General features: G+C 37.9%; 3 protein-coding genes and 2 long non-coding RNA genes across 9 annotated transcripts; 1 reads left to right on the top strand and 4 right to left on the bottom strand.

Moving 5' to 3' along the window:
- Positions 1–460: 460 nt before the first annotated feature.
- On the bottom strand, positions 461–1611 carry LOC116182086. Its single transcript, XR_004147413.1, has 2 exons — positions 1471–1611; positions 461–1420 (listed from the first exon to the last, which is right to left on the bottom strand). It is a non-coding gene; the product is annotated as an uncharacterized LOC116182086 (long non-coding RNA).
- On the top strand, positions 1479–3716 carry LOC116182087. Its single transcript, XR_004147414.1, has 3 exons — positions 1479–2128; positions 2179–2299; positions 2352–3716. It is a non-coding gene; the product is annotated as an uncharacterized LOC116182087 (long non-coding RNA).
- On the bottom strand, positions 3648–5944 carry LOC116182085. 5 transcript variants are annotated; one of them, XR_004147412.1, is made up of 5 exons: positions 4138–5944; positions 4038–4082; positions 3951–3991; positions 3770–3901; positions 3692–3714 (listed from the first exon to the last, which is right to left on the bottom strand). XR_004147412.1 is itself a non-coding variant. In XM_031502588.1 (4 exons), the coding sequence occupies exons 1-4, from the start codon at positions 4142–4144 to the stop codon at positions 3653–3655; spliced, it is 342 nt and encodes a 113-aa protein (XP_031358448.1). In that variant the 5' UTR covers positions 4145–4806; the 3' UTR covers positions 3648–3652. The 5 variants fall into 5 exon arrangements, 1 of the variants encoding a protein (XP_031358448.1); XM_031502588.1 differs by having other exon boundaries at positions 3648–3901; positions 4138–4806; XR_004147411.1 differs by having other exon boundaries at positions 4038–5944.
- A 24-nt stretch (positions 5945–5968) lies between these two features.
- Positions 5969–8662, bottom strand: LOC116182088. The gene has a single exon (XM_031502589.1). The coding sequence runs from the start codon at positions 8660–8662 to the stop codon at positions 5969–5971; it is 2694 nt and encodes an 897-aa protein (XP_031358449.1).
- A 711-nt stretch (positions 8663–9373) lies between these two features.
- On the bottom strand, positions 9374–10129 carry LOC116182084 (the record flags this gene model as incomplete). The annotated part of the gene is given in 1 exon segment (XM_031502586.1): positions 9374–10129. A coding segment is annotated over 1 exon segment (737 nt), but the record flags the coding sequence as incomplete, so codon positions are not given.
- Between the last annotated feature and the right edge of the window lie 4522 nt (positions 10130–14651).

The following is a 14651-nucleotide window of genomic DNA, read 5'->3' as shown; positions in this document are numbered from 1 at the left end:
CGGGTTCTAGCGCAACTTCCGGCCAAATTACATGTAATTTCCCATAAGGAATTCTAAGGTTCGTTTGGGCTTTTTTTGAGCACTTCTGGTCAGTGCGCATGCGCGCTCCGCCCCTTTGCGCAGGCGTCATTTGGACACCATCTTTGCGCAGGCGTCATTTGGACACCATCTTTGCGCAGGCGTCATTTGGACGCCATCTTGGAATCCTCAAGTTCTTGGAATCCTCAAGTTCTTGGTATCCTCAAGTTCTTGGAATCCTTAAGTTATTGGAATCCTCAAGTTCTTGGACGCCATCTTGGAATCCTCAAGTTCTTGGAATCCTCAAGTTCTTGGTATCCTCAAGTTCTTGGTATCCTCAAGTTCTTGGAATCCTCAAGTTCTTGGACGCCATCTTGGTATCCTCAAGTTCTTGGACGCGCCATCTTAGAATCCTCAACTTCGACCCCTTCGTACCCTGAAATTTTTTTTTTAAATGGAACGGATTCGAACCGCCAACCATTGGATTACAAGTCCTATAGCATAACCACTGAGCTAATTAGACTATTATGGTATAATGTTTGGATAGTTGTATTTATATCGAACCTCCTGAAATTTTTTTTTAAATGGAACGGATTCGAACCGCCAACCATCGGATTACAAGTCCTATAGCATAACCACTAGGCTAACTAGACTTGTATGATATAATGCTTGGATAGTTGTATTTATAACGAACCTATTTTAAGGGTACGGAGGCGCCATCTATTGGCGTCGTAATGCATATAGAGGTAGGAAATTGTAATTTCAGTCGTCAAGTGCGAGGTCCCTCATTCTAACCTATTTTAACGGAACGGAGTCGCCATCTATTAGGATTCGTATAGGTATAGGAAAGTATAATTTCAACCGGCGCCCCGGCATTGATGAGACATCAAACGGTTAGATACGAGGGTTCAGGAGAGAGATGCAAGGGAGGAGAATTCTAACCTATCATTCCATCTCGGAGGTAGCTCCCCCATTTGAGAGACATACACAAGGGGGCCCCATTCTAACCTACAACCAGAACAGGGGCGGGTAGGGAAATAAAACAACAAAAACAAAATGTAGGGCGTTTTTATTTAGATCTGAAATATCGATTTGAAGTTTATTATTACAATTAAAGCGCTTACTCTACTTACATAAAATTTGCGTCGAAGAGGACCGACGACGGCAACGCCCCTATTTTTTTGGATGCCGACATTGTTATTCATAATTGGAAATCCCCGCTCCGTTCTACACATAGGTATATAATTAAAACGTAATACATGGGGGGTTTTATACCTCGCTGGGTTTATCCCGCCGAAAATAATAGTAGTTTCTTGTTCTACAAATATACGGTTAAAACGTATAGTAATATACATGCAGGTTTACCTCGACTCCTCGCAAAAATGATTGCACATTTCTTGATCTAAAATAATAACTATTAAGTTGTGAAAGCAATATGAAGATGTTACTCACTCGACATTTGCAGCTAAATAAGCACGAATGTAAATGTGTTATCAGTTAGAGAAAAAAATAACCGCGGTTATGGGAGAGGATGCTGCAATCTCGCAATAATTCGATAGTATTTAATTATAGCATCAACGTCAGGAGCTGTAGATACCGATGTGAGCTATTTCGTAGGGTGGGGGAGCTAACCCCTAATCCTATCCCCAAGGAACTACCCCTAGTTTTATATAGTAGCTCTTAGGGTCTAAGGCAGCCCCCTGGTTTTTTATAGTAAGACGTAGAAGCTATCCTCAAAGAGAACAGAGTTCGCAGATGTCATTATTCTAATAATTGGTATGGGAAGTTTCAATCTTGCGATAGTGTTTATTTATAGCAGCGCGTGCTCGCGAATTTGATATGGTACTTTATCCCATTTCATTTCCATATCGACACCTATATACGGGTTTTATTGTGTATGAATGCGTAAAGTTCGAAAATCTCCCATAAAAAAGGTGGGAAATATGATGGAAATAGGAAATGTGTATATCTTTACGGTGAAGTACGTTCTGTACTAATTATAAATTCGACGTTCCGCAATATTTAAAAACGGCGTGCATCCGCAATCCGATTTCAATAAGTGCATGTGTGTATACACCTACTTAGACAGGCGCCTTCATATATACCTCAGGTAAGCCTTTTTTTTTCAATTTTTAGTTGCTTATAATTTACTTTTCTTAGGGATACGTGTCCTTGCGCGCATAATTTGCAGTTTAATGAAAGCGTGACATTTTTATTGTATTTATTCGGCGATCATTTTATATGGCTGTTCGCAAATAATCGTCTACATCAGAGTTGGACCGTAAGTATCAAAATTATTTTGTAATATAAAGCCTACATTGATATCTTTTTAGCCGATATCAAACCTCAATGGAGGATTGCCTTCATCATCATCATGGTTAAACGGTCGCAAGCGCCGTAGCTTTATTATTATAATACCTATATAATATCTTAGATTTATTGATGGGAAGTAGGTAGAGGATAATGCCGTTGCGATAAATAAGATAACATTGTGAATATTATGTATTACACCAACTTTAGCTATATCTATATTAAGAAAAGGCTTATCATATAACCTTCATATCAATTACAGCTATTAAGAAAAGTTTCGTATGGGGCTAAATCAATATTTTTCTTGAATCAAAGTTTATGTGCCGATAATACCTGTGATAAGGCAAGCTTCTTAAATCAAATTGATACACTTGGGGCAGCACCTTCATAATACGTGTAAGCATACGATTTAAAACAGATGTGTTATTAATTCCTGCAATCAAAGTGCTAGGATATAAATTTTTATTACTCTAGTTAGAATAGTGCTGTTATATAAACTCTCACAAATTTTGTTAATTTTTCTTGGATTTAAGTTTATATGGTGATAATACCCGTGCTAAGGCAGGCTTCTTAATCCCGAACAGGATAGAGATGGACGTTGGGTGGGAGGAGGTGCCTCAAGACTTGTTTACGGGAGAAAGGAAGCTAACTTTATGTACTGTTAATATCTGTGATACGACACGCTTCTTAAATCAAATTGATACACTTGAGCAGTACCTTCATAATACGTGTAAGCGTACGATTTAAAACAGATGTGTTATTAATTCTAGCAATCAAAGATCGATCTACCTTGTATAGCTTTGGTTAAATTATTATTGGTTAGATACACCTCTTTCCATGACCACCCAGGAGGCAATAAATTCGCACTAGAAATAATGCAATTTATTGGAGATGTTTACGACCTCGTTATAGGATTCCCCATTAGTTATTTCTCTACACAGGGTGTATGAAAAAATAACTAACAGGCCTTCCTTTTTAATAGTACTGCAACAATGAAATCTTAAATTTATACAAGAATTTTCTATTTTTAGCTTTATACAGGGGTAGTTTGCTAATAACCTTTAGTCTAAGAATATTCCTAAAATAATATCCTAATTATTTGTATACAAATTTCCTAGGATTTTGACAATTTTTCTTGGATTTAAGTTTATGTGCTGATAATATCTGTGATAAGGCAAGCTTCTTAATTCCAAACTAGGATAGAGATGCTTCTGGCGCCTTAAGACTTTTTACGAGAGAAAGGATAACACCGTATAGCATTATGGATAAATACCTAACCACTACATCTTACTATTTTAGGTAAGAGCTTAGAACACGGATACAATCATAATCTATGCAGTGGGGCGGATAAGAAAAACAGAACAAAATTTAACAGGTTTATTAATTCTGGAAAAAAAATATTCATTGAAGTATACATTATAATTGAAATGATAACACTTACATAGAACACCCAATAGGTGTGTTTGAGTTCCAGGTCTTTAAAGACCTGGAACCTCGTTCCCTGGAAGTCATCTTCCTCAATCTTTACGGAGCCGGGGATTGTTCCCCGACCCCGTAAAATCGCAACATGTTCCTAAATAAGAGCTAATTAAAATACGGTATGATGCATGAAAAGTACTTACAGATCCATATTTTTCTATTAGATGTGTTCGGAGTTCTCGTTCTACAAATATATGGTTAAACGTGTGATAGATATGCGGTGTATTTACCATAGGCCGTTTGCACGCCTCCGAAGACGATGGCCGCACCTTGAGCTGAAAAATTACATACATTAAGTTTGATGAAAAATAGAAAAGAGCTCATTCTTACCCGCCATCCTCGTAACAAATGCCTATCAAACGATTTCTAGGAGGAGTTTTATTTATTGCTATCCATTTAGACAGGAAACCTGCACAGATTGCACAGCTATGTGACAAACGATGTCATAGGAAGCTTGATACAAAGGGGTATGCAGATAAACACGCAATAAAAATTTACATCCTTCACTCATTATATTCAATATCGCCATACCTGATATTATATAGGTAAAACATATACCTTATGAATATTACCTCGGTCTATTCAAAAGCAGGCTGTTTCACTACATCGACTATCGTTATGCCCTGGAGATGAGTAGATTTTAAATTTTGCTATAACTAAAGTTATTAATTAATAATTTAACAATTAGCCGCAATATCGAGTACGGAGGTTCGCTCGATATGATACACCCCTTTCCATGGCCACCTTAGAGGCAATAAAATTGCATTAAAGTAATTTTATTGGGGGGTGTTTACAGCCTCGTTATAGGATTCCCCATTAACAATTTCTTATATGCATAAAAAATAATTAACAGGCCTACCATAATCTGCTGCAATTTGTTTATATCGATTGAATATTTTACCTGAGGGAGACTGCACGAACGGCGCTTTCAAAATAAATTGAAAGGGTTCATTAATTCGTCAAGGGTTGGTAAATTATTCAAACGAGATAACAAAACTGCAATTAATTAATAAAAATTTGCACTTTAATCAATTTCCATCTGTTGAACATCTTGAGGCTTACTGATAGCATAATGGCCCCACGGAAGAGTATCAAATGTACCTGGGATTAAATATCTCTTATCGTCTTCGGGACTTAGAGCAATTTTCGACTGCGTTATCGAATATACCTGATGTTTATTGGATCGGATTAAATTTTGGGAAGTCGTTTTGCGCTTAAAGGTCTCCAGACACTCCACATAATCGTCAAAAGTAATTTTAGTCTCCACTACACTTTTCTTTATACCCTTTGCCTTCTTCATCAAACCGAAATTTTTAATAATCGTATCGATCTCATCCTCTTCATTCTCTTCCGCTTCTAATTTTTGCCGTAATTTTATCAAATCATCCTTGGAGGGTAACACTTTGGTGGTGTACAGTTTCGATCGCAATCCTACATAATCCGTCATTATCTGTCCATTATTTTCATCTTTCATCATGCCCAACACTTTCTTATTTACAAGGGGTATGCCATATGGGTTATTGGGGTCATAATCGCTAGTATCGTAATATTTAAAACAGTCGTTTTTTATCGCCATATAAGGATCTTGTTCACGAATTTCATAAATTAAGCTGTCCGTATCTGTGTAAAGAACTGTGCAGTTATCTCCAAATCTATCCATCATGTAGTCATAATGGAAGCTGTAGATGGTCGTCTTGGCTAGATCAAGAATGGCTTGACCTACGTATATAGGCTTATTTAAATAGACTTCAAGCTTATTCAATTCTACAGCTACCAAGTTTTCGTTAAAAATGGCGCAAGATTTAAATTCCGGTTTCGCAATGTATGATTCTGCGCCGTAACGTCCTTTCCATTGCGTTAGTAATTTGATATTAACCCGTTTTCTGACATTTTCCATAGTCTTCCCAAAGACTGCGTTATTCATCAACTTAAACAAGTTCTTCTCAAATTCATTCTTGGCTTTTTTTCTTAGTTCTGTATTAAGGTCAATGTAGGACTTTAGCCAAGGGGACTGTTTAAATTTGAGTACCCTATGTACTTTGGAGAGAATTAGGCCATGGGCTAATGCTTGCTTCAAGGCTCGATAGTGGATGACGTATTTTTCTTTATTATTTAAGGTCGCCATGAGTTTTGAAATTTCCGCTTTAGTCAGTTGGCGGTTTCATAGTCTTCGGGTTGATGTATAATGCACAGAACGGTAAAGAGTGTGAGCGTCATGCAAATGCTGTGGATACTCCAAATCAACTTCTAGAATGTAGCCTTCATCTGCATCATCCGGAATCGTAGTGATATCGATGTTGGAGTCTACCCATTCAAAGCCTCCATATGGAAGATATTGACTCATACTCCATCCATACTGGTTATTGATATCGTTGTACATTAGATAGACATCCGGTTTCGTTGAATCATATTTGGGCATATATTTGTTGTTTGCATGAGCTCTTCTTTTAGAGCAGACTTGACTTAACCCTCCACGAATACCCCGCTCGACAAAGAGGAACATATCCTGGTCGGTAAGGAGTTCCAGCTCTTGTCGCGTGTATTTCAACATGGCATCCCAAGTAAAGCCTGGTAGTGTAAAATAGTGGGCCGGATCTAAATCATAAGTGCTAATACAGCTTGATCTAAACTGTTCAAAGACATCTGCAAGGAGTAGAATATCTGTCTTCATGTACAAGTCTACATATTGACCCAAGTTGCTGCAGTTAAATCTGTCCCACACCTCCTGAGCTCTACGATACATTTTTCTGGGACAGGGCTTATCTTCTAGCTTATTGTAGAAGTCATCTTGAGGAGGTAGAGTTGGCTCTTCGAAGCGGTCAAACGAGTCGAGGTAATCATACGGCATGACTCCTTTTTTAGTTAAAAGATTAAATTGATCCGCAGGTAGTGTAGAGAATTGCGCCTTGAGATTGGGAAATTCTGTCAGTGCTGACGATAGTTTATCTAGCCCCGACGCCATGAACCGGAAGCTATCGATAAACCTAAAGGAGACACGTGACTCATCGATATGTTTGGTGAAAGAGATATATTTCTCCTTGGTTATAGGGAGCAAGTCAATTTTGCCATCCATTCTAGTAGCAATATCTGCTACAACAAAGTGAGCATCATATCCACTCAAGTTGTGGAACACCACCGGGATTGTATGAGTATCCTGATAGTTGACGTTGCATCCCTCACATGCAGCTCCGCGGAAGTTGTTCACCGGGATAAGATGATTGTGATCACGAACTTTCTTTTGTCCAGATTTAAATGACTGTTCGCAAATATGGCACTCCGTTGCTGCTTGAAATTCAAGCTCCTGCTGTGGAGTCATATGCATCTTGTAGGGACAAAGAAACACTGTAGATACATCTTCCGCAAGCTTATTCATCTCATCAGCAAACCATCGCATACTGTCCTCACCGCGGTAGCTGTTATAAAACGAAAGAGATTCGTCATATGAACATTTGAGGTAGTATCCTACAGCTGCTGGAATATGCTGTTGGTAGGCGGTCTTCTTCTCGCTAGGTTTCAGAACGCTCTCGAGATCTGCATATACGACAAAGGGGGCTTTTATTTTATTTTTAAAATTTTTAAACTTCAACATCTTTTTTTCCTCTGTAGGCATCTTGATGGCTGTATCATTCTTTTGTATGCAATCCTTAGTATGCTTATGTAATTTATCTTCAGAACGGTAAAAATGTAAACATCTATCGCAAATATACTTTTGCCTTTTTTCTTTGCTTAACTGCTTCGATACTAGCCGTGAAAGATTTTTTATCCAAACATAATGGAACTTGACCGATTGTTCGTAGCAGTCTTGCACTAAAAGCAGGTTCACATGTTTATCCCTCTTTTCCTTCGTTAGGTAGGTAGGCAACGTATTAAACTGGTCTTTTTTCTCCTGCTTCAGAATATACACGTTAATGGAGATGTTGTTTTGTTTTTCAAAGTTCGGAATTTGTCGCATAGTCATCGGAAACTGGATCCCTTTAAGCTTGAGCACGGAAGAGTAGTGAGGGTATTTAGACATTCTGTGGGGATTTTTATCAACAGGATACAACGCCGGAACCACCGCCCACGCAAAACAGGCATCATCATCATTCTTAACGTTAACGCATGACTTTTTTGATTGAATTTGTGAAGGTAGCTGAATATATGAAGAGCCAAGTTGAGGTGTGAATTTGTTAATATTAACCCCTAAATTGATAACAGCCTTAAGGGCCCAACCGCTGTCACGGTCTTGGAACTCCGATAATTTGGTCATTATCGGTTTCTCAACATTCTCCTTAAACCACTCTTCTATATCAGTACCCCTATATATTGCCGCATTTGATGTTGTAAAGTACTTATACTCATTAAGCATCTTTTCACCTTGAGTAATCGCAAATTCCCCGCAAAAAATCGCATTTACTTTCACAGCCTCATCTTGCTTCAACGCGTTATGAATTCGGCTTTTGAAGATTGTCTTACAGTCCATTAAGAAGTTGCCGGGGTCTTTATGTTTAAGATTAGTGATAACTCCAGTTCGTATTCTATTTCTAAACGCCGAACTGGAATCATCCCAATGAACGCGATGTTTTGCGGTTTCTTTTCTATTACTAAAAGCCGAAGTGGAGGTTCCTTTATTCGATGCTAAGCCATGACCCCTCTTTTGTTCTAATTTAAAATGTTTACGCATCGACTTAATATTACGTAAGCAAGCCTCAAGATGTTGTTTTTCACCTATAGACCAAGATCCGCGCATAGAATCCCTAATCCTACGTGAAGCTTTATCGCACTCTACTAGACCTTCCCTAACTGCTTTATCGCTATAATTAGTTCTAAGCACGCCTAAAATACCTGCAATATATTTCACTAAAACTGCAAACATCTTGTACGTCTAATAATAATAAGCTAAAAATAGCCTCGCCTAAATAATTGTTAGAAAAATGCTAAAAACTCGCCTAAATAATTACTGAAGCTAAAAATGCTAAATAATTGCTGATAATAAGCTAGAGAAATGCTAAACTCACCTACAATATATCGCTAAGAAAACAAACACACCTACAGATGGATCAGATTAAATCACAATGACTAAATGGGAAGAACCTGAATAATGTACCCCCTTTTATAGCATGTTGGTGATAGGCAGGAAACAGCGTCCGTTCATGTCAACAGGAAACTTACATCCGGTAAATTCTAATCAGCAGGAAACGTAAATGGCGGGAACAGGAAGCAGCATCCGGTCACGTCAACAGGAAGCAGCATCCGGTAAATTCTAATCAGCAGGAAACGTAAATGGCGGGAACAGGAAGCAACATCTGGTCATCGGCAGGAAGCAGCATCCGGTAAATTCTAATCAGCAGGAAACAGCGTCCGGGCACGTCAACAGGAAACTAACATCCGCTGTTGTAAACAGGATATCCTAATCAGCAGGATATGCTAATCAGCAGGAAACGTAAATGGCGGGAATAGGAAACAGCATCCGCTCTTCCAATCATCAAACCTTGTGTAGCTATTTTTAATGAGGTTTTCCTGTTTTTATCGCACTTGACGACTGAAACCCGTTCGAATGGGAAATTTGATAATAAAATGATCTCGATCTATAACTTTTAATTTTATTATACATACTGAAGCTTCGTCATTACATCATTAGCAATAATTGATGGATTGTAATGTAAGATTTCCTCTAAACACATTTTTCTGAAATATACTTCTATGCACAGCTGATTAATTAAGTATCTAGCATCTTCGTATACATCAGCGATAGGCGCGGTCTCCTTATTACTTCTTTTCAAGTCAACCATTTTATTGATAAATATCCGGTAAAAGGTAGCGAAGTTATAGGACCCTAGTTGTTGTAGTCTTGAGTTTATTGCATATTTCATGTTGAACAACTCCTCAATCTCGTTTCTATGCATGCAGCATGATTGATTAAATTGTCGAATATCGATGGTGGTTATAATTTTATCCGAATCATCGGTAAATTTCCAGTTATAAAGTAAGCCTAAAGTGTCACTTAATGGTTCATAGTAATCTTCATAGTTGACGTCTTCATAGATGAGGTCTTCAGCAGACCAACATTTTTCTGTTTTCTTTGATCGATATAGCTGTATTTCGGTATAGGGCTGCCATTTTAAAAGATTGTTCCAATCTTCAACAGTCAATATGACACCGCAACCCTCGCTCTTGCAAGAGAGGCGTAAAACAGGTTCCTGATGAAAACAAGTGCTATAACCTATTTCAATATCCTTACTATCACTGAGAACGTATCGTACAGCACCAATTAACGTTTCCTTTGTCGCTTGATAATATATTTCTGCTAATTCCTCTTCTAAATACCCGTATGATGTTGATGATGGCGATGTCGCAACATCAGACGATGATGTACAGGACCAGCAGTTACACATGTTATCACCTTCACTCTTGTAGTTAGACTAAATTATAGGAAAAACTTATAGATGGTATGAATCAATAGCGTAGTGGAGAGGGAAACAGCATGATGCGATTTAAGAACCTTAGCCTCCTTACCAGCAGGTTTATCCTCTAGGAATCAATCATCTTGCTAACTAATACAATGACCTTGTCTACCAGGTCCAACGGGTTTGCCAATTAGTCCAGGTGGTTTGTCATCAGCTTGTCAACAGGTTCAACGGGTTTGTTTATTCATATCGGTACCAAATCGGTTCAAAGCGGTTCATAAGCGGTTCAGAGGCGGTCCAAAGGCGGTTCATAGCGGTCCAATATCGGTTCACAGCTGTCCAAAACCGGTTCAAAGCTGTTCAATAGCGGTCCAACATCGGTTCAAAGCTGTCCAAAACCGGTTCAAAACAGCTCGAAAGCGGTTCATAAGCGGTTCAGAGGCGGTCCAAAGGCGGTTCAAAGCAGTTCATAAGCGGTTCAGAGGTGGTTCATAGCGATCCAATATCGGTTCAAAGCAGTTCGAAAGCGGTTCAGAGATGGTTCAAAGCAGTTCGAAAGCGGTTCAAAGCAGTTCGAAAGCGGTCCAACGGCTTTTTCAACTGATCCAAGGGCTCTACCTATCTGATCTAACGGCTTTGCCAACTGTTCCAGCGGGGTTTGCTAACTGACCTAAAGGAGGTGTGATCCTTTTAATTCCCATAGCTCGCTTTTCCGTAAAGGCATAAAGGGGTTCAGAACAGAGGACAGAAACCATTTGGTGTTGTGTTGTCGAGAAGAGCAGCCCTTCAACGATGTCTAAAGCGTGTAATTGGGGAAGACCTTGTAACTGTAGCGACTGTCGACCTGAGCTAAAGGAAAAATGTGAAATTTGCTGCGAGAGAGAAGGATACCGCGTTGGAAGTACTTTAAGAAAAGACAGAAAGGGGATAAAGTACTATGACTCTGAAACTTGTTGTCAACAATGCTATCAGGAAAATTATGGCGAGAGAGAAGAACGAATCTTTAACATGATGCTGCAAATTCTCGAGGATTCGATTAAAAATCCTACCAAAAAGCCTCAACCTGACCCTGTCTACGTTACCGAGCGAAAAGAAATTAAAGAGGTGTTGTGCAGATTATTCGGAAAAGAACTGTATATGTGTGAAGATGATAAATGTCGACGCAGAATACCGCAAATTCTTGATAAACTTAAAGTGAAGATTGTTTGGGAAAACAAGAACGGTGGGAAATTTGAATATGAAAGTGATGAAATTAGATACGATCATACAACTGGCTGGTTTGAACAGTATATTTTACCTGAGATAATAAAGAAAATAGTGGGACCTATTTGGGTTAAAACATTGCAAATTTCCCCTACATATAGATTACCTAAGGTCGTATATGTAACAAAGGGCTAAGTTCTCCGTAGAGATTGGTATAGAAAACATTTATAGTGAGGCTGATAATTTTTTGCAAGAGACTACACTTCAAATTATTCTACGAAACTGTTAAAGTCGCTAAAGGTTGGTAATCCTATATACCTTGAGGATCTATTAGGAGAACCTATAATGGGACACTTCGATGCTAAAGAAATGTAGAAAACAACCCATCCGAGAAAGTTTTAAGGCGTAAAGGAGACAAGCTCTACGTTAGATGGATGACATGGACAAATCGCACGATTCTTGGATTAAAAATCTGATTTTGTATATCTATCATGCAACTGTTGGCATGCCTGATGATCCTAAAACTAATATAATGAATGTCTTGGAACGATTAATGTTAGTTTACTGTAGCAATACTGATATCAATTAACATTAGAATAATATGTAACCGAATTGAAGAAATGGTAATATCGGAGATATCAGCGATGAAGAGGAAAGTGTGGAACGGAATAAAAGAAAGAGTAATGTGAAGAAGAAAATCAGAAGGAAGAAAAAAGAGCTGTACAATAGCAAGTTTTGCTTAAAAAGCTCATTCTCAGACTCGTTTGTATGCTTGACGCAATGAAACAAAATAAAATTTATATCTTGCGAGCTTGGTCCTATGCTCACAGAGAAGCAAGAAAGGGTCCGTGGGAAACTATCGCATTAGATAGGTACCGCTTCAAATGTAAAATAGAACGCATTGCAGCTGTTTTGGAGCCCATATTATGTAGTCGTATTAAGATGTATCAATTGCAATATAGTAAAAATGATTGAATTTGGTTGTTTTATTTGGAAAATTACTGAATTACATGAGTATTATAAATATAATAAACGTTAGATAAAGCGCAACAGCAAAGTGAGCGTACATGATAGTAGCAACATGCTTCTAATTTAGGTAAAGCTGGTTCTTCTTCCACCTCGGCGACATTTTGCGATAGAGTTTTTCGAATGAAATCGACTTTTTCTTTTCCTTGAACGTATACTTGGTCTGATGATGATATTAACTGGCGAAGTATAGTTGGAAACATGTAGGATGGCGTATGACCATGCTCCCATTTAATTCCGTGATGGTTATGAATTAACCAGGTAGCTTGCCGTTGTACCTAAGCCACCTGCTTTCCATTATAAATTGCAAGCTCTTTCGGCAAATCCGGAGCGCTTTTACACAAATACCTGATTATGTAAAATCAAAATTATAGTATTATTCAGTATAAAGCGGTCACATCATCCAATGCAATTTTATAGATAACGCGCTTCTTCGGTTCTATTGTTATCAATATGACACCTTTGGCTTAAACGCCTACAAGTTCTAACGGTTTCCTGTTAGTCTTGCACCTATATATCCTCGAGTCTAACTATCATGTCCCGCAAAATTTCTAGAAAGAATTTATGCTTTTCCTATTAAAACAATGCAACTATATAGGTGTCCTTGGGTCGTAATCTTAAGCTAATTATTTCATCAGCTACGCTTTACGAAATTATCAATGGCGGCAGCTCGTGAGTAAATAATAGAATATAGGTATCGTTAAACTTTAGTTATAGCAAAATTTAAAATCTACTCATCTCTAGGGCATAACGATAGTCGATGTAGTGAAACAGCCGGCTTTTGAATAGGTTGAGGTAATACTCAAAAGGTATATGGAATTGGTCAATGAAACGAAAAGTATGTATTCAAGTTTATCGCATCACCTTCAAAGTAGACCTCCTTCTACAATAATACACTACCTACGAGCATACGTACGCATTTTCAAAACTAATAGGGTGCTTTGATCGATAATAATATAAATCTATCACCGGCCTGTACCAACTGTTTTACCTATATAATATCAGGTATGGCGATATTGAATATGATGAGTGAAGGATATAAATTTTTATTGAATGTTTATCTGCATACCCCCTTTGTATCAAGCTTCCTATGACCTCGTTTGTCACATAGCTATGCAATCTGTGCAGGTTTCCTGTCTAAATGGATAGCAATAAATAAAACTCCTCCTAGAAATCGTTTGATAGGCATTTGTTACGAGGATGGCGGGTAAGAATGAGCTCTTTTCTATTTTTCATCAAACTTAATGTATGTAATTTTTCAGCTCAAGGTGCGGCCATCGTCTTTGGGCCTTTGCAGACGGCCTATGGTAAATACACCGCATATCTATCACACGTTTAACCATATATTTGTAGAACGAGAACTCCGAACATATCTCATACATAAATATGGATCTGTAAGTACTTTTCATGCATCATACCGTATTTTAATTAGCTCTTATTTAGGAACATGTTGCGATTTTACGGGGTCGGGGAGCAATCCCCGGCTCCATAAAAGTGGAGGAGGCCCTCTTCCAGGGAAAGAGGTTCCAGGTCTATAAAGACCTGGAACTCCAGCACACCTATTGGGTGTTCTATGTAAGTGTTATCATTTCAATTATAATGTATACTTCAATGAATTTTTTTTTTTCTAGAATTAATAAACCTGTTAAATTTTGTTCTGTTTTTCTTATCCGCCCCACTGCATAGATTATGATTGTATCCGTGTTCTAAGCTCTTACCTAAAATAATAAGATGCAGTGGTTAGGTATTTATCCATAATGCTATACGGTGTTATCCTTTCTCTCGTAAAAAGTCTTAAGGCGCCAGAAGCATCTCTATCCTAGTTTGGAATTAAGAAGCTTGCCTTATCACAGATATTATCAGCACATAAACTTAAATCCAAGAAAAATTGTCAAAATCCTAGGAAATTTGTATACAAATAATTAGGATATTATTTTAGGAATATTCTTAGACTAAAGGTTATTAGCAAACTACCCCTGTATAAAGCTAAAAATAGAAAATTCTTGTATAAATTTAAGATTTCATTGTTGCAGTACTATTAAAAAGGAAGGCCTGTTAGTTATTTTTTCATACACCCTGTGTAGAGAAATAACTAATGGGGAATCCTATAACGAGGTCGTAAACATCTCCAATAAATTGCATTATTTCTAGTGCGAATTTATTGCCTCCTGGGTGGTCATGGAAAGAGGTGTATCTAACCAATAATAATTTAACCAAAGCTATACAAGG

Source organism: Photinus pyralis, unplaced genomic scaffold (genome assembly GCF_008802855.1).
Source record: "Photinus pyralis isolate 1611_PpyrPB1 unplaced genomic scaffold, Ppyr1.3 Ppyr1.4_unclustered_Scaffold3501, whole genome shotgun sequence".
Taxonomy (NCBI): domain Eukaryota; kingdom Metazoa; phylum Arthropoda; class Insecta; order Coleoptera; family Lampyridae; genus Photinus; species Photinus pyralis.
This window is presented reverse-complemented; position numbering and strand designations above follow the sequence as displayed.